Source organism: Oncorhynchus nerka, linkage group LG8, assembly GCF_034236695.1.
Source record: "Oncorhynchus nerka isolate Pitt River linkage group LG8, Oner_Uvic_2.0, whole genome shotgun sequence".
In the NCBI taxonomy this organism is placed as follows: domain Eukaryota; kingdom Metazoa; phylum Chordata; class Actinopteri; order Salmoniformes; family Salmonidae; genus Oncorhynchus; species Oncorhynchus nerka.
In genome coordinates, this window is record NC_088403.1 from 25,728,393 (window position 1) to 25,748,568 (window position 20,176).

Here is a 20,176-nt window from a genome sequence, read left to right on the forward strand (position 1 = left end):
GTGTGTTAAAACAAACTGACCTGAGGTGGTGGTGGATGTAGGCCTAGAGGAGCATGGTTGTTGGGCTCTCCCCGGCTGAGCTGGGTGTTTCCTTTCGATGTGTGTTAAAACAAACGTGAACTTTTACTTGGTACACATGAATAGGAATGAGTAGTTTCTAAAAACATGTACACTCGTTTGTTATAAACAAAATACAGGTAGCAGTTTTGACAGAGATACTAACATGGCTAATATAGCCCTCTATGTTTGTCGATATCATAACTGTAGAGGGTAGGTATGGCCAATGACTTACTTTCTGCAAGCAGCCATAACACACTGCATCCACCAGGGGATGCCATCAGCCTAATTTTGTAATAATATACTGTATATAGATATATAGATTTTTTTTCTCTAATTTTGTAATAATGTTCTTATTGGAATTTAATCTTCCACATTGACAACAAAAAGATAAAACAACAACTACAATAAAGAAAGAAAAAACAAACAGAAGAAAATTAAATACTAAAGCGCAGTTTAAATAGAGTAATTAGGCCCAATACATGGAACATACAGTATAATCATGAGAGAAATAAACAACAAACTGTCTGCTGCCTGACGAAATCACTATTTCAATAGTTCTTAAAAATAGATAAGGCATACTTTAAGACTGCTGAATAACAACTATCAATCAATTATACTGAGTTTTTTAAATTGTTTCTGTCAGGTAGAGATACTGTACCTAAGCAACTGCTCTCTATCTCTCTTCTGTGCTAGAGATGGTAGCGACAACAAGACATTCCACATCCATTTTTTTCCTGGACCTGGACCACTATGGTCTACTCATTGCCCCGTGCCCGAGTAGGGGGTGCCCAAGAGACTGTAGAGACAGCATTCAAGGTGAATGTTCGTATATGCCGCTTCATGGGGCATGCCATCTTTCTAGAGCCAGTTTTACTGGGATTATTATGCCTGCGCACTCAGTGCACACAAGGAGCAGTGACGATGTCATCACGTTATCCAAAAACATGACATTGGACAAATATAAAATTGTAATATCTTCGGATGTGAGTGAAAGCCAAAGATATAAAAAAGTGTATTCGTCCAATGTCTGTCATGTTTTTGGATAACGTGATCACATTGTCACTGCTCCTTGTGTGCACTGAGTGCTAGTGCGCAGGCGTTGTAATCCCAGTAAAACTGGCTCTAGAAAGATGGCAAGCCTCATGAAACGGTGTATATGAACGTCCATCTTGGATGCTGTCTCTACAGTCTCTTGTGACAAGGTAGGGTTGGTATACAGAAGATAGCCATATTTGGTAAAAGACCATGTCCATATGAGAGCAAGAACAGCTCAAATAAGCAAAGAGAAACGACAGTCCATCATTACTTTAAGACATGAAGGTCAATCGTTTGGACGGCCAAGAAGAAGCACGAAGCTTAAAAGTTATCACCGTTTCATTAGAACTACAACAACCCACCAGCTGAATATCTCACTTTCTCCACTTTTTGGGGGGCATTTTCTAAAAGTACTGGCAGTCAGTAAATAAAAAAGTGGCCTGTAACTAATGGGTTCTTACCATTCTGTAAATCCTCAGTTCAAACAGGCACACTAACACTGGGTGGCAAAGTTGTTTTTATACTCTGTCACACCATTATCATTATATTACATGGCATTTAATAGTGGAACTGATTTATAATCAAGTGATTGCTCAATCTGTACAACATTTTACATATTATGAATGTCTTATTTACCTTGCTATTATAATCATACGGTGATAGTCAAGTATATTGTCACCCTTGCACTTTTCTTCAAATAAGTTGAAATAAAAATATATATATATATATTGTGGTCTCCACAACATTTTGGATCGTCAATTTTATTTGATACTTGGTTGCACAGACAAGTGAACTGCAAAACAAGCAACTTATTTTAAAAGATATAGAGAAAAGTGCAAGGCTGTCAATCAATAGAGATGGAAAGAGGCCTTATTTTTGGGCTTGGCTGCTGCGGTTTTTAAGGCTATTTTCATTCATAAGTAGTACATTCGCTTCTTTTATGTTTGAAAAAAGTGTCAAACTAATATCAAACACAGTACAGTATCAAGAAAGGCAGAAACAACTTCTCCAATAGAAAGACTAGATCACACTTGTAGTCGATGTCATGGCGACGTTGGCTAGCTAAGCTCATGCGCAGAAACACGTCATCGGGTCTAACGGTCTTGTTTTGCGAACTGTGCATGTGCACTGACAAATCAAAGGCACTCCTTCGATATAAAGTTCCTTTTGACCTAAATTAAAACATTGCAGTTATCACTTTCACGAGATTGGAGTCACAACATGTCCATCTACTTAAGACATTGGCTCGACTCTAGGTTGTGCCTCTATATTTACAGATAATTAACAACTAAGGAAGAATTTCTCACTTGTCCCATTGACTCATACCAAATGCCTTTTATAAAACATATTTGACACAAGTACGACACCTCGCCGAAAATTAGAAAAATCTCAATTGAACTAGCCTTCTCCTTCCGCCTTGATAGCATGCCGGAGCGTGCCTGTTTGAACTGAGGCAGGCCGTTTTTTTTTACTGACTGCCAGTACTTTTAGAAAATGCCCCCCAAAAAGTGGAGAACGTGAGACATTCAGCTGGTGGGAGTTGTAGTTCTAACGAAACGGTGATAACTTTTCAGCTTCGTGCATCTTCTTTGTCCGTCCAATTGATTGACCTTCATGTCTTAAAGTAATGATGGACTGTCGTTTCTCTTTGCTTATTTGAGCTGTTCTTGCCATAATATGGACTTGGTGTTTTACCAAATAGGGCTATCTTCTGTATACCAACCCTACCTTGTCACAAGAGACTGTAGAGACAGCATCAAAGAAAGACGTTCGTAATATGCCGTTTCGTGAGGTTTGCCATCTTTCTAGAGCCAGTTTTACTGGGATTACTACGCCTGCGCACTAGCACGCAGTGCACACAAGGAGAAGTGACGATGTCATCACGTTATCCAAAAACATGACATTGGACGAATAAAATTCTTATATTTTGGCTTTCACTCATAGCCAAAGATATTAAATGTTTATATTTGTCCAATTTATTTGAAGAAAAGTGCAAGGGTGCCAATATACTGTATGATTATAATAGCAATGTAAATAAGAAACTAATTATTTGTAAAATGTTGTAAAATCACTTTATTATAAATCAGTTCCACTATTAAATGTCATGTAATACAATGATAATGGTGTGACAGAGTATAAAACACAACTTTGCCATCCAATGAAAAAAATAGGTATTTCTGTGGCATGATTCTCACAGCAAATTCTTTAAAGTAACTGTCCAGTGAAAATCTTGTTGTATTTTTTTATCTAATTTTTAAAGCTCATATTCTGTTTGCTAATACCCAAATAATGTTGTTGACTCTTAATTTACCGGTAGGACCTTTTTAATTCTATGAGCAGTACATTTTGCCAATATTTTAGCATGGTGGGTTGACTCCAATTTTTTTTTAAGAGACTGGCTCTTTTACTGCCCCCCTGCTCCTGCTTCAGTAGGAGAGAGATCAGTCTCTCATTTTGTGTGTCTGATGTTTTAATTACTCGTATATAAACTATGACATTAATTGATCTTTCAGTAGTTTATAAAAAGCCTCTCTCTATTGGAATGCCATCGAGGCCAGGCATTTTCCCCGTCTGAAAGTAATCAATTGCCAATCATAGTTAGTCCTGTGAAATTAGGCCTTCACAATATATTTTTGTGTAGCAGATAGTCTAACATGATTTTGGGGGAAACGTACAGTACCAGTTAAGAGTTTGGCCACATCTACTCATTCAAGGGTTTTTCTTTCTTTTTACTATTTTCTACATTGTAGAATAATAGTGAAGACATCAAAACTATGAAATAACACATTCTGGAATCATGTAGTAACCAAAAAAGTGTTAAACAAATCAAAATATGTTTTATATTTAAGATTCAAAGTAGCCACCCTTTGCTTTGATGACAGCTTGGCACACTTGGCATTCTCTCAACCAAATGCATGAGGAATGCTTTTCCAACAGTCTTGAAGGTGTTCCCACATATGCTGAGAACTTGTTGGCTGCTTTTCCTTCACTCTGCGGTCCAACTCATCCCAAACCATCTCAATTTGGTTGAGGTCGGGTGATTGTGGAGGCCAGGTCATCTGATACAGCACTCCCCTTCTTGGTCAAATAGCCCTTACACAGCCTGGTGGTGTGTTGGGTCATTGTCCTGTTGAAAACAAATGATAGTCCCACTAAGCGCTAACCAGATGGGATGGCATATTGCTGCAGAATGCTGTGGTAGCCATGCTGGTTAGTTGTGCCTTGAACTCTAAATAAATCACTGACAGTGTCACCAGCAAAGCACCCCCACACCATCACACATTCTCCTCCATGCTTCAAGGTGGGAACCACACATGCAGAGGTCACCCGTTCACCTACTCTGTCTCACAAAGACATGGCGGTTGGAACCAAAAATCTCAAATTTGGCCTCATCAGACCAAAGGGAAGATTTCCACCAGTCTAATGTCCATTGCTCATGTTTCTTGGCCCAAGCAAGTCTCTCCATATTATTGGTGTCCTTTAGTAGTGGTTTCTTTGCAGTAAATCGACCATGAAGGCCTGATTCACGCAGTCTCCTCTGAACAGTTGATGTTGAGATGTGTCTGTTGAACTCTGTAAAGCATTTATTTGGGCTGCAATCTGAGGTGCAGTTAAATCTAATGAACTTACCCTCTGCAGCAGAGGTAACTCTGGATCTTCCTTTCCTGTGGCGGTCCTCATGAGAGCCAGTTTCATCATAGAGCTTGATGGTTTTTGCAACTGCACTTCAAGAAACTTTCAAAGTTCTTGAAATTTTACAAATTGACTGACCATGTCTTAAAGTAATGATGGACTGTCTTTTCTCTTTCCTTATTTGAGCTGTTCTTGCCATAATATGGACTTGGTCTTTTACCAAAGAGATCTTCTGTATACCACCACTACCTTGTCACAACACAACTGATTGGCTCGAACGCATTAAGAAGGAAAGAAATTCCACAAATTACCTTTTACCAAGGCACACCTGTTAATTGAAATGCATTCCAGGTGACTACCTCATGAAGCTGGTTGAGAGAATGACAAGAGTATGCAAAGCTGTCATCAAGGCAAAGGGTGGCTACTTTGAATAAAACATATTTTGATTTGTTTTATACTGTTGGTTACTACATAATTCAATATGTGTTGTTTCATAGTTTTGATGTCTTCACTATTATTCTACAAGGTACAAAATAGTAAAAATAAAGAAAAACCCTTGAATGAGTAGGTGTGTCCAAACTTTTGACTGGTACTGTATATCACACAACTCATCATCAACTCAGGTTGGAGGACCTTCCTCATTCAGAATCTCCTTTGGTGAGAAGGATTTCTCCATCGTTTGTAACTTTTTTTCTGTAGGTTCTTTTTGGTCGGGTTACTATATTGAATTTGCTCTGGGAAAACAAAATAATAATAAACCTGGTCTTTCCTGAATAAATTCCTCAATCTCCTTTTGTTTTGTGTGTAGATTATTCAGGGATTCTGTAGTACTACATTCAACACCATTGATGTGTAATGTTAGATGTTCTATTTCTGTTGAAATTCTTTTCTCTGTTGACCGATACCATTTTAGGGATGAAAATTGAATTGAATGGCTTCTAAAGGTACAATAATTGGGTCCACTGAACCAGTATTGTGCAAGAAAAAGTACGTTAAGAATTCCTTACTTTGTGTTAAGAAAGTAGAGTCAGTCAATAAACCCTGGTTAAATTTCCAATATGCCCGTCCTCGTGGAAAGTCTGTCATACTTATATGGAGGGATACTGTATAAATTGAGGATCTGATCGCATTCAATCCTCAATCAATGGACAGATACTTTAAAACATTTGACAACAAACAAATATAAAACAACTTAAAAATATACTGTACAGTGAGCTATTTTATAGATGTACTGTATCACAACATTCCGATCTCAGTCCATTGCTCAGCAGATCTTCATGACGAGCCAATTCCAACAAGTAGTGCCACCAAAAAGGCTATATTTCCAAGGAAAAACAAGACCAGCAGTAACAACTCCATTCTTGTCTGGGGGAGAAATGAAAAGTCAAGTACAGCCGTGGCAGACAAAATAGTTGTTAAGAATGAGTCACTTTTCTAATTCACTGACACAATAAGTACATTTAAATGTGTGGGATTAAATGGTGGAAATCAGCGTACCGATTCAGAAGCACTCTCTGCATGATCTAGAAGAACAACCAAAGTTATTGAAGTATTTGAAAAGAAAATAGAAACCTGCACACTTCTCTTGCTTGTATCACTTTGTTTATTCAAGAGTACGTGTCGGCCTTTTATCCTTCGTCAGAGCTTTTGACGTGCGCCAAGAGGCCGACAAAAATTATATGGCAGATCCACAGTATGAGGTTATTCAATATTATAGGGGGGCTATATATCATCATATATCATTAACAAAATTAAGATCGATATCATTATGTATTTGATCTCACCATTGAGCTTCCAGCGCATGTGGAGTTCTAGCAGGATGTACATCGTTGCCTCCCATCCAACAAACCCACCCATCACCTTCAGAAGCCAACTATCCTCAGAGGTGCTAAAATACGACAGCCCAGTGAAGATGGCTGCCACTGGAAGATAATGTCAACACAATTACTAACATGGTAGTAGTGCAACAGCAACCATGTTTGACAGATATTGGCTGAGAAGATATGGTACTTTGTACTATGCTAATAAAATCCAACAGAAACAATGTCATGATCACAGTTCCTTACCAGCTAAACCTTTTATTGCCACTGCATTCAAAGCATGCGACCAATTGAAGAGGAATCGCCTGTGAAAAAACACAAATATAATACATTACCTTGAGAAAACAAGCCACTTTTGGATTTACATACACATGAGCAAACTGACATACACTAGGTATGAGTCTGGATCCCTTACCAGTGATGATGAGGTCCACATCGGAACATGGCACCGATTGGCTGGAAGAAGGCCAGGATCATAACGATGCAGCCCAACACAGGATGGGCTCCCTATAAACACACTGGGCTCATAAACTGTCTCTCGTAACTATTTCAATTATCGGAGCCTTCCATAATAGAGTAGGTTTCATAAAACTGTAGACGGCACAGCATTTGTCAGACAGGTCTGTTTGTTTTAAATAACCTTTACTGCGCGCCGATTGTTTCTGATACATACCCCACTCCAGCCTCCAACTTCTGAGAAGGCCAAAATGAAGGCGATGATGGTGGCGGCAACAGTGAGTGTCATAAGAGACACGTGCGCCTGAGGAACATGCAAGTCAAGAGTACAGATTATATGACATTATTATTTGGAACTAAAAACATTACTAATGTTTATGTTCATAATCTTATATATATATTTTTCTTATTGTTGTTGTATTGTCGAGAAGGAACCTGCAAGTCAGCATTTTGTTGGACAGTGTATACCATGTGTATCCCGTACATAAGACTAATAAAACTTGAAACGTGTCTGCTTGCTTAAGTAACAGTATAGCTTCCTCGCCTGCTTGACACACTCTCCCAGTCACGCTATATGTGGAAAAGGCACCAATTCGATAGCAGTGAAAACATTTCAAGTACAATCTAAATTACGGTACAATCTAATTTTGTTACACTTACACATTAGGGACAGTATTATAGAAACTCACCAGAAACCAAACATCTTTTCCAAAATAATGTTTCCCCTTGGCCACACCTTTCAGATACCTGGCTATGATCATTCCCAAACTACCCGTGGTCATCCACGCTATCAACATCAGGGAACCTGAAGCACAACAGGATAATAAATAAATTATCCATAATCAATACACAAATCTATAAGCTTGTATATGTAGTTATAATCAGTGTATTACCGTATAACAATTTGTTCAAGGTTATGCATGCAAACTCTCCTCACTAAGGAAACGGCAACCTTACCATGTGCTTTAATAATAGGTGGCTCTTTTTCACTTGTAACAACTTGAGGACTTGAAATGTCCACTTTAGTGTCACTGATGAAGGTGCCAGTATGAAAGCCGATTGTCCCTGTCAAAGTCAACCGAAAAGTGAAATGGAAGAGAAATAGAATGAAATGATATTATGAAACATATGACTGCTTGACTGAAGCGGACCGCTTTCTTCATCAGTACCAGGCCCACAATATTTGAATCCTTATTAGATAACAGGGCCCGTATTGATAAAATATGTCAGAGTAGGAGTGCTGATTTAAGAGCCCATCTTCCATGTCCATGTAATGTCACTCATTATTACCTAAAGATGTCATAGTACTATGTAAATAAAATGACAGAGGGATACAACCACTTCCTCTGTACCAGTACTGGTGCTACTATGCTGTAAGCTTTTGGCTCATACTGTACCACTACTGGAGGGTCCGTGAACGATCATGAGATAGTAGAGGGAACTGGACCCTCCGGATCGCTGAGTTGAAATGGGGTTCCTAGTCGTGAAGGAACAGCTAATGATACTATTATTCACTGAGGATTTAACATCAGAAACATTTCCCTAGAAAAGGACAAACAAGAGACATTTGAGTCATTACTTTTGATTGTTTTGCGAGTCATTATAGCATCAGGGTTGGGGGTACATTCCATTTCAAATCAGTCAAAATCAGAACTTTAATTCCAGTCCATATTCCAATTTCTATCCTCCTCTTTGCATTTCATATGTCATAATAGCAAGCAAGTACCAGAGGAAGTATGTCCGGTATCTTCCTTCCTGTTGAAAAGGCGTGTTGCAATTGGATGAGCCCGCCACTGTCCCGTCCACAAATATAGATGTCATCATTTCCCTTATGTGATGCAAAGGAAAACAGATTATGAGAGGAACGCAATCAACCCTGCCACAGGCTACTTGAAGGTGCAGGGTACAAGAAACAAAAGTTCATCAAATAAAAATAGCACACTGTTGAATGCTCCTGCAGTTTATAGGCTGCCTTTCAACTGCCCTCATACAATCCCTCTTTAAAAATAAACTTGTTCACCGTTTTCATTGAAGTGAAAGTATCTGGACGAGTGCCTCAAAATTTAAATAAGCATATTGAATTGCAGGATGTGCATGCACTACTTCTGAAAAGGCTACATTACCATACTCTGGTCATCTGAGAAGCCGATGGCGATGTAGCCATCTGAAGGGCCGGTCATCTCCAACTGGACGGCTGTATCACCGGGAGAAGTCATAGCAGACAGGAAGTAACAGTCTGGGCTGACCCCAGGGTCACAGTTCAGAGGTTGGCTGAAACAGACCTTAGTGCTGCCACATCCAGTGCTGGAGTTGGACAACTATTACAAACATATTCAACGTTATTGTAAAGCACTTTGGGACAACTGATGTAAAAATAAATGTTATTGTTTGTTTGAAAATGTAATATGACAATATTGTCTGAGAGTGAGCGGCAGGTAGCCTAGCGGTTAGAGTGTTGGGCCAGTAACTGAAAGGTTGCTAGTTCGAATCACTGACCCGACAAGGTGAAAAATCTGTTGATCTGCCTTTGAGCAAGGCACTTAACCCTAATTGCTCCAGGGTCGCCGTCAATGACCCCACTCTCAGGGGGAGTTGGGAAAATGCAAAAAACACATTTCCATTTCTCACCTCACACTCGTACAGGTTACCCACTTCTACATACAATGAAACAGGACAAATACCCCCCTTTGATAGACTATCAATTACACTTGTGATACATTGTTAAGACAAGTTTATGTTTTAGATAAAAACATATCTGTACTATTATCTATTACCATAAGTACTAAGGATTTCAATGGAAATACTGAGTACATTTACATGCACACTAATAATTCGATAAACTGATTATGGCAGTAGGCCGAGTATGGCATTAGTCATGTAAACAACTTACTCTGCTTATCTTAATTGGCATAAATTCATAATCTAAGTAAGCATACGCCGATTAAAACATCTGGTTTCCGAGGAACCTTTAGAATTATTAGGACATGTACACTCTTTAGAAAAAAAGAGTTCCAAAAGGGTTCTGCAGCTGTCCCCATAGAAGGGGACTTTAAGGTTCCAGGGTAGAACTCTTTTGCGTTCTATGTAGAACCCTCTGTGAAAAGGGTTCTACATGGAACCCAAAATGATTCTACATGGAACCAAAAGGGGTTCTTCAAAGGGTTCTCCTGTGGGGACAGCCGAATAACCTTTAAGGGTAAACACTTTAATCGTAGTTCCAGGGTGTATTTGATCTGCGCATGTGATAAAACCAGCAGTGCAAGCCTCCCTCCTTTGCACAAGTGAAGGGAGTTAAAAATGTCAGAATCAAATTAGGCTTCCCAAAAATAACATGGTAGCACATATTTTGATTGGCAATTTTCTGCATTTATCAAAGTCCCATCAGGAGCCTGATTTCATGTCCATATAAACAGGATTATTAGGAAAATCATTCTTCTTGCAAAGCATGCAAATGTTTTAATCAAATTATTATATTAATCTGAATATTCACAATAATCGTATTATTGTGTGCATGTAATCTTACTCACTTTTGAGGATGAGGCGAAGGAGGAGGTAGAGGTGATGGATATGGATTTGCTGTTAGTTGGGGGTGCAGCAGCGATGTTGTATGTGACTGGAGAACTTCTCACTCCAACCCAGAAGGTGGAGTAATCTTTTACAAAGGATGCACTGTAAAAATGGCATGGCAGAACATATAGTAAAGCAATGTAATAACATTAAGGGACGGATTTTCCATTGAAAGTGCGTTTTAGCCGAGAACGAGGCTTAATCTGTGTACCGGAAACCGGGCCCCAGGCTATAAGACGTGAACATTCTGCTTCACGAGCTAGGGGATATTGGATGGTTGAATCACCTGAATTGGATAGAGTTGAGGTTGCCTGATATGGGGGCCCTCCATATTCCCTGGATGGAGGATTTAGGTGAATCTGATGTGTGAGAAACTGCAGAATTCTGAGAAAAGGAGAAAAAAAAGGATCCATGAAGATGGTTTTATTCAGATGCAACAGGGTGATTCCATGCCAGGGAGACCCAAAGATATTTCGGGTTTCTTAGATTGTTCTGGCTATTCTCACATATAAATTTAATTGGGAGGAGGGATGTTTGTTATGCTTCTTACATTTTTTTTGGGGGGCATCATGATGAAAGTGGCCATTTTAGGCCCTTTTAGACCTACAGTGCATTGGGAAAGTATTCAGACACCTTGACTTTTTCCAAATAATGTTATTTTACAGCCTTAATCTAAAATGCATTAAATTAAATGTTTTCATTGTCAATCTACACCCATTACCCCATAATGACAAAGTGAAAACAGGTTTTTAGAAATACCTTCTTTACATAAGTATACAGAGCTTTTTCCATGGAGCCTCTAAATTGAGCTAAAGTGCATCCTGTTTCCATTGATAACCCTTGAGATGTTTCTACAACTTGATTGGAGTCCACCTGTGGTCAATTCAATTAATTGGACATGATTTGGAAAGGCACACACCTGGCTATATAAGGTCCAACAATTGACATTGCATGTCAGAGCAAAAACCAAGCCATTAAGTCTAAGGAATTGTCCGTAGAGCTCCGAGACAGGATTGTGTCTAGGGAAGGGTACCAAAACATTTCTGCAGCATTGAAGGTCCCCAAGAACACATTAGCCTCCATCATTCTTAAATGGAAGACGTTTGGAATAACCAAGACTTCTCAGTCTACTTGCCCCAGGAAATAGGGGAACCCTTAAGGTGCCTGCTACAATCAGGTTTCTGAGTTTTACCTGGTTACATTCAGGAAGAAGAAAATAATCGCCCCACCACTCTGGGATCTGTGGCGCCACCTTTGAGTTATGATACATTTTATGAGCACCACCAACACAGTGAATGGGAAAATGGATTCAAATGGAACTCTGTCTGCTGGTGATTTGCCGAATGTGCAATCATAAAGGTCGCCGGAACTGTTCCCACCTGAGATTCAGGCAGTATACATACAGTACCAGTCAAAGGTTTGGACACACCTACTTATTCAAGGGTTTTTCTGTATTCTTACTATTTTCTACATTGTAGAATAACAGTAAAGACATCAAAACTATGAAATAACACATATGGAATCATGTCGCAACCAAAGAAGTGTTAAACAAATCAAAATATGTTTTATATTTGAGATTATTCAAAGTAGCCACCCTTTGCCTTGATGACAGCTTTGCACACTCTTGGAACTCTTTCTGGAATGCATTAACAGGTGTGCCTTGTTAAAAGTTGTTAAGTTTCCTTCTTAATGCATTTGAGCCAATCAGCTTTGTTGTGACAAGGTAGGGGTGGTATACAGAAGATAGCCCCATTTGATAAAAGACTTACCTAGTTAAATAAAGGTGAAATAAAATGTAAAAAATTAAACTTAGCCTGAAGACCCGATGTTGTATTGCATAGAATTCTAATCTGGGCAGATATGTGCGTTTGGTTGAGCAAAGTTTCCTCTCACGACCTCTACCAACCAGAATGATGAATAAAATGATACTTTACCGGTTGTCCGTGAGGTTGGTCCTTTAGCAGGTAAGAATGTGACATCAAATATCCACAGAGTAGTGTTATCAACCTGACCTTCAGTATGCTGGTCTGTATTTAATTTTTATTTACATTTTTTATTTCCAATACTGATGCAATTCACATGTGACAAACACTTGCACAATATGGCCGAGCCTATCCGAACTGCCGAGAAAACGTTCCCTTTGTCGACTACATTCAGCTATTGTTTACATATTGTGCATCACGCGCAATGCATCAACAGATTGAAAATACAAGCGACAGAACCTACCTGCGTCGCAAATATTTGCGTAAGTTAAAGGTTTTCCGACCTGCGTGAGCTGCCGATGGAATAATCAGATACAACCAGAGAAGGTCCATGGGAGCAGCTCGACTGAAGGAGCGGCTGGAGAACTGGTGGAGGGCCCAGAACCAAATCCAACCATGGTAACCTGGAGAGGCGGGACAAAGACCTCAAGCAGGAGATCCAGGGTCTATGACAATCTATCCTCACATCCCTCACGTCTCCCAAGCGGAGCTTGCCAGCCAGAGCCCATGAATGGGTCTGCCAACACCAAGTCGACTGAGGGTCGACGTAGCAGGGACTTCAACTCCACAGCAGGGTTTTGAAGTAGCAATGATGTTAATCTCAACCCCAGCACCAGGAGACCAGTCCAGCAGCACCAATGTCAACCCTCCAGCATTCCTGAGGAAGGAGCCGAAAATGCCTTCTTACCAGCAGAGGGTGGACATTGAAAATGACCTGCTGAGGTTTTTAACGAATGGCCAAGGCTTGGCGGTGGCAAGAGGAAGAGTGGGCCTGCCATCTAAATCCATTGCTCAAGGGAAAGGCCATAGAGGCTTACACAGCAACTGATGAGGGGTTGTCCAAAGTCTACAAGGACCTGAAGGAAGCACTGCTGGTGAAGTTGGACATCTCCCCAGACACCTACCTTCAACGCTTCAGAGCTGGATCAACACCATCGAGAGAGTCACAGACGAAGACTTCCCACCGCCTCAGGGACTTCTACTGCCGATGGGTTCGACCGGAGGAGAAGACACAGGACAAGATCGGTGAGGTCGTCATCCTCGAACAACTTCTACAAGTTCTTCTACATAACACTCGGATCCGAGAGCACGAGCCCAAGGATGGGCTTATGGCGGCCAAGCGGGCACTGCAGTACATCAACATACGAAAAGGGGGCCCATCACAACCTGCAGCATCCACTCCAAGAAGCTTCAGAGGCATAAGGGACACCTGGAACACCAAAGATGGAGGTAACTCTGGGGGGGTTGTGTCTGGGAGGAGTAAGTAAGGGATCAGATGTGAGGGACCTGTTTTTATTGTCAGCAGCAAGGGCACAAAGCTTCAATGTGTCCACCACGTAAGTCCAAGCTCTCAGGTAACTGAGTGCCCAGAGAGGGAGATGGTGTTCAGGATAGGCAGAGTGGGAGAGAGTCAGTCTTGCTACCTGTGAAAGCAAATGGTCAAAGTCTCACTGAAGTGCTTGACACTAGTAGTTCCCTGTCTCTGATGCAGACCTTTGGAAAATATAAATTTTAAAAACTCCAAACAATTTAATTTAACCTATACAATCATAATAAATCCATAATTTATTTAAGGCAGGTCTAAAGAAACATGATATGAAGAAAATGTAGTCTATTTCTGTCACGCCCTGGCCTTAGTTATCTTTGTTTTCTTTATTATTTTGGTTAGGTCAGGGTGTGACATGGGGGATTTATGTGTTTTGTCTGGTCTAGGGGTTTTTGTATGTTTATGTGGCTGTTTCCTTTCTAGATAGTTTGGTTGCCTAGATTGGTTCTCAATTAGTGGCAGCTGTCTATCGTTGTCTCTGATTGGGAACCATATTTAGGCAGCCATATTCGGTGGGTACTTTGTGGGTGTTTGTCTTCTGTCTTTGTGTCATTGCACCAGATAGGACTGTTTCGGTTTTCACATTTGTTGTTTTGTATTTTGTAGTGTTCTCGTGTACGGTCTTTATTAAACATGTTGAACTCTAACCACGCTGCATTTTGGTCCTCCTCTCCTTCAGCGGAAGAAAGCTGTTACAATTTCAGAAGAACCAAATAGCATATTCTGAGTGGTCCATATGTTAGGCCCTGATCTGGCAATGTCATATGGCTGTGGGCTACAATAGCTAATTTAATAATTCCTGTGGCATTATTTTAAAATATGTTATAGTAAGAAGAATACAATTCAACATAGCTGAATAAATAGAAATGATATTTCTGAGGGAGTGGGTACATGTGGCTATTCTATGTTGAATGGTTAACAAAGTGATCATTAGAAACAGGTCCTCCTATATGCTTAATTTAGAGTTAATTATGCAACTTTAGTTGTGATACAAACCTTAGGCTATACAGTGCCTTCAGAAAGTATTCACACCCCTTGACGTTTTCCACATTTTGTTGTGTTACAAAGTGGGATTCAAATTGATTTGTCTTTTTTTGTCAACAATCTACACAAAATGCTCTAATGTCAAAGTGGAAGAAAATGCCTAACATTGTAAAAGATTCATAAAAAATAACACTAAAATATCATGATTAGACAGGTATTCAACCCCCCGAGTCAATACATGTTAGAATCACCTTTGGCAGCGTTTACAGCTGTGAGTCTTTCTTACTAATAAGTCTATAAGAGCTTTCCACACCTAGATTGTGAAACATTTACCCATTTATTTTCAAAACTCTTCCTGTTTTGTCAAATTGGTTGCTGATCATTGCTTGACAACCATTTTCAGGTCTTGCCATAGATTTTTCAAGCAGATTTAAAAAGACTGGACCTTTTTTTAAATGTTTGCCTAAAATGACATACCCAAATCTAACTGCCTGTAAGCTCAGGGCCTGAAGCAAGGATATGCATATTCTTGATACCATTTGAAAGGAAACACTTTGAAGTTTGTGGGAAATATTCTTGTTAATTACAACCTCATGCTAATCACATTAGCCTACGTTAGCTCAACCGTCCTGTAGAAACATTGTGAATGTTCCCCCCCCCCCCCAACCGGCACCGATCCTGTAGAAGTTAAGTCAAAACTGTAACTCGACCACTCCGGAACATTCACTGTCATCTTGGTAAGCAACTCCAGTGTCATTTTAGCCTTTTGTTTTAGGTTCTTGTCCTGCTGAAAGGTTTTCCTCTAGGAGTTTGCCAGTGCTTAGCTCCTTTTCCATTTATTTTTATTGTGAAAAACTCCCCAGTCCTTAACGATTACAAGCATACCCATAACATGATGCAGCCAGCACTATGCTTGAAAATATGTAGCGTGGTACTCAGTAATGTGTTGTATTTGACCCAAATTTGTATTCAGGACAAAAAGTGAATTGCAAACAGGATGCATGTTTTGGAATATTTTTTATTCTGTACATGCTTCCATCTTTCACTGTGTCAATTAGATTAGTATTGTGGATTAACTACAATATTGTTGATCGTCTCGTTTTAGTCAACTGAAATGAAAAGTAATGGTTGCTTAAGTATAGTTTTTTTCTGGGTCTATTTAGTCAGCTATAGTCTTGTCAGTTGCCACTGACAAATAGGTGTTTGACATATTTTAGTCACTATTTTTGATCTGCACTGATTATGCACAATTACAGGATGTGCTCTCCTAACACACACACAGTTTTGTATTGCTATCCTTGTGGGAAGCAAAGAATTGATTCCCATCCAAAATCCTATTTTCCCTAACCCTAAATCTAAACCTAACCTAACCATAACCCTAAACCCCTAATCCTAAAACTATACCTAATCATAACTCCTAACCCCAAACCTAATTGTAACCCTAAACATAATCCCTAAACCTAAAATAGGGTTTTTCCTCATGGGGACCGGCAAAATGTCCCGGAATTTTCCTTGTTTTACCTTGCCCACAAGGATAGTTAAACAAACACACACAACCTTACATAAATATATCCTTTTTCTCAGCCACTTTACCCTTCATTGTATGCTTTTAACTACCTCATCTACATTTGAAGTCAGAAATTTACATACACTTAGGTTGGAGTCATTAAAACTTGTTTTTCAACCACTCCACAAATTTCTTGTTAACAAACTATAGTTTAGGCAAGTTGGTTAGGACATCTACTTTGTGCATGACACAAGTAACTTTTCCAACAATTGTTTACAGACAGATTATTTCACTTATAATTCACTGTATCACAATTCCAGTTTACATACACTAAGTTGACTGTGCCTTTAAACAGCTTGGAAAATTCCAGAAAATGTCATGGCTTTAGAAGCTTCTGATAGGCTAATTGACATCATTTGAGTCAATTGGAGGTGTACCTGTGGATGTATTTCAAGGCCTACCTTCAAACTCAGTGCCTCTTTGCTTGATATCATGGGGAAATCAAAAGAAATCAGCCAAGACCTCAGAAAAAAAATTGTAGACCTCCACAAGTCTGATTCATCCTTGGGAGCAATTTCCAAACGCCTTAAGGTACCACGTTCATCTGTACAAACAATAGTATGCAAGTATAAACACCATGGAACCACACAGTCGTCATACCGCTCAGGAAGAAGGTGCGTTCTGTCTCCTAGAGTTTAACATACTTTGGGGCGAAAATTGCAAATAAATCCCAGAACAGCAAAGGACCTTGTGAAGATGCTGGAGGAAACAGGTACAAAAGTATCTATATCCACAGTAAAACGAGTCCTATATTGACATAACCTGAAAAGCTGCTCAGCAAGGAAGAAGCCACTGCTCCAAAACCGCCATAAAGAAGCCAAACTACGGTTTGCAACTGCACATGGGTACAAAGATTGTACTTTTGGAGAAATGTCCTCTGGTCTGATGAAACAAAAATTGAACTGTTTGGCCATAATGACCATCGTTATGTTTGGAGGAAAAAGGGGGAAGCTTGCAAGATGAAGAACACCATCCCAACCGTGAAGCAAGGGGGTGGCAGTATCATGTTGTGGGGGTGCTTTGCTGCAGGAGGGACTGGTGCACTTCACAAAATAGATGGCATCATGAGGGAGGAAAATTATGGGGATATATTGAAGCAACATCTCAAGACATCAATCAGGAAGTTAAAGCTTGCTCGCAAATGGGTCTTCCAAATGGACAATGACCCCAAGCATACTTCCAAAGTTGTAGCAAAATGGCTTAAAGACAACAAAGTAAAGGTATTGGAGTGGCCATCACAAAGCCCTGACCTCAATCCCATAGAAAATGTGTGGGCAGAACTGAAAAAGCATGTGCGATCAAGGAGGCCTACAAACCTGACTCAGTTACACCAGCTCTGTCAGGAGGATTGGGCCAAAATCCAACCAACTTATTGTGGGAAGCTTGTGGAATGCTACCTGAAATGTTTGACCCAAGTTAAATAATTTAAAGGCAATGCTACCAAATACTAATTGAGTGTATATAAACTCTTACCCGCTGGGAATGTGGTGAAAGTAATACAAACTGAAATAAACCATTCTCTCTACTATTATTCTGACATTTCACATTCTTAAAATAAAGTGGTGATCCTATCCTAATTTTTAGTAGGATTAAATGTCAGGAATGGTGAAAAACTGAGTTTAAATGCATTTGGCTAAGGTGTATGTAAACTTCCGACTTCAACTGTATCTCCAGTATCCCTGCAGTCATATCAGTACATGTACATTCTTGTGTTCTTTCTCTACTGGCATTGACACTTACATTTATTTTTATTTTTTACTTTTATATTGACACTGCTATTTTTTTTTTATACTGCATTGTTAAAGGTTTTCAGTGTAGACTTACAGCCTCTACTCTACCCGACAGGGTAGCAGGAGGACCCATGCAGGAACACGGGGTAGCAGGAGGACCCATGCAGGAACACGGAATAACTGATCTGTTTTTGTAAAACAAGAATGCTGTCTCATAAATACATTTAAGATCTAAACAACCATTACTGTTTCAATGTTAAATGCAGAGATGCAACTTTCCCATTCTGAAATTGCATTTTTTTAAACCATTATTTAACTAGGCAAGTCAGTTAAGAACAAATTCTTATTTACAATGACGGCCTACCCCGGCCAAACCCAGACAACGCTAGGCCAATTGTGCGCCACCCTATGGGACTCCATCACGGCCGGGTGTGATACAGCCTGGATTCGAACCAGGGTGTATGTAGTGACGCCTCAAGCACTGAGATGCAGTGCTGCGCCACTCGGGATCCCTATAATTGGAATGTGATACAAAACGAGGCAATGGTGTGCTTTAGGACCATGCAGATACCGAGCGGTCGGGTAGGCTGTTTGGAGTGTTAATCCGAGTGGATAAAAATAATAATACAAAAAAAAAGTTATGCCCCCCCCCCACTACTAAAACCAAAGTTGTGCCCCTGGTTATATGTAATACTGTAGCTCTCATAACATAACAGAAAAGTAGGCAATAGGTCAGGTGGTAATAGATAGGTGGGAATAAACAGAATGAAATGGATTTATACAGTCTATGGTTATAGACTCACAGATAGTCCGTTGCAGGTGAGTAGCTGGGCCTCTCCACTTGTTACAGTGAAGGATCCCAGAGGACTGCTTCCTCCAACCTCTCTGGCTTGTAACATAAACCCAATGAATGGAGTGGAAGCTGCCAGGAGCCTGACTGTAAACAACACCGTGTTTAGTTGATTTAAACACCACCATAGAAAATGGAGACCGTTATTAATTCCATATCTACTTTTCAGCATATCTACCCATAACAGCCAAACCATAGATTAATAAAACCAAAAGGCCTAGTGGTGAGGGTTCAATATCTCTGCATGAACCCTCCAGTAATAGAGAAAACTTCATGATGTCTCACCGATAATTTCATCGCCCTCCTTGAAGCTGAACCGGTCAGTGGTGACAGAGAATGGAGCGGGGCTTTGCTGCGCGCCTTTTTTGTGTTGCGGTGTCATATTGTCACACGCCCCAGTCACCTTTCCGGAGCTGTAGCACCGCACCGCACGCAGACAACACACCAGTAACACAATGATAAATATGTATCGTTCCATTTAGATTCAATTATTAAAACGAAAACTGTAAAAATTGCCTACTGATGGAGACCATAAACCACCGATGCCGGCAAATTGTGAAGTTTGGGTGAGGGGCAGAATTTGTATTATAGTGCCTTGTGGGTGGAGAGTAGACTTGTCGCGACAGGTTATGCTGCGTTCATAACCAAGTGGGATGGTGGAAAGGACCAATTGTGACGTCGTAAATACAAGTTGGATGCATTCACTCCTTGACAGAATCCTGATTGGCTAATGGCCAAGTTCGCCAACAAGCTCCATCAACCATGAACTAAAGTACAGCTATTATGCTTGTAAACGAATGATAGTGTTCAAAAAACACATTAATAGATTATTTTTAAATAGTATTTTGTTGTTGCATTTAACTGCCGAAAATGCTGTTATCGAGGTCACTTCCTTGATTTCAGAGGTCAGCATGTGGGAGAAGTCGGAGATCAGGTATGATAGACGAGTTTTCCTTTAGTAATTACCAGTTGGAGGGCCATTCAGGTGGATTTTTCAGTCGTATATGGTAAATACCACCTTCCCACTGGGTTATGAATGCAGGGTATAACAGGTTGCTTCCATAGAGATGTATAGAGCTGTTTTGTTATGTTATTGTTTGTTATTATGTTCCGGGCCCCTGACCATCCACTCAAGAAAAAAAATGGCCCGTGGCCGAATCTAGTT

General features: G+C 40.0%; 1 protein-coding gene across 3 annotated transcripts; it reads right to left on the bottom strand.

Moving 5' to 3' along the window:
* Nucleotides 1-3,153: 3,153 nt before the first annotated feature.
* LOC115133009 (putative ferric-chelate reductase 1) lies at nucleotides 3,154-19,581 on the bottom strand. Of its 3 annotated transcripts, none has more exons than XM_029665806.2 (15): nucleotides 19,297-19,581; nucleotides 18,965-19,098; nucleotides 10,858-10,955; nucleotides 10,532-10,673; nucleotides 9,128-9,322; nucleotides 8,731-8,832; nucleotides 8,402-8,546; nucleotides 7,962-8,069; nucleotides 7,694-7,809; nucleotides 7,222-7,308; nucleotides 6,964-7,055; nucleotides 6,795-6,853; nucleotides 6,513-6,650; nucleotides 6,226-6,251; nucleotides 3,154-6,093 (listed from the first exon to the last, which is right to left on the bottom strand). In XM_029665806.2, exons 1-15 carry the CDS (start codon nucleotides 19,487-19,489, stop codon nucleotides 6,004-6,006), a joined length of 1,725 nt encoding a protein of 574 aa, XP_029521666.2. In that variant the 5' UTR covers nucleotides 19,490-19,581; the 3' UTR covers nucleotides 3,154-6,003. The 3 variants fall into 3 exon arrangements, with proteins under 3 accessions (XP_029521666.2, XP_029521667.2, XP_029521668.2); XM_029665807.2 differs by lacking the exon at nucleotides 19,297-19,581 and adding an exon at nucleotides 18,256-18,346 and having other exon boundaries at nucleotides 18,965-19,052; XM_029665808.2 differs by lacking the exon at nucleotides 18,965-19,098 and having other exon boundaries at nucleotides 19,297-19,391.
* Between the last annotated feature and the right edge of the window lie 595 nt (nucleotides 19,582-20,176).

Bases quoted from the DNA above. Each gene is read 5' to 3' on its own strand.
- LOC115133009 (XM_029665806.2), bottom strand. From the start codon at position 19,489: ATGGAACGATACATATTTATCATTGTGTTACTGGTGTGTTGTCTGCGT. The intron at 8,547-8,730 runs GTACTTGCTTGC...GTCCTTTTCTAG, and splicing joins TACCGGACATACTTCCTCTG to GGAAATGTTTCTGATGTTAA. The intron at 7,056-7,221 runs GTATGTATCAGA...GTGTGTTTATAG, and splicing joins AAGTTGGAGGCTGGAGTGGG to GGAGCCCATCCTGTGTTGGG.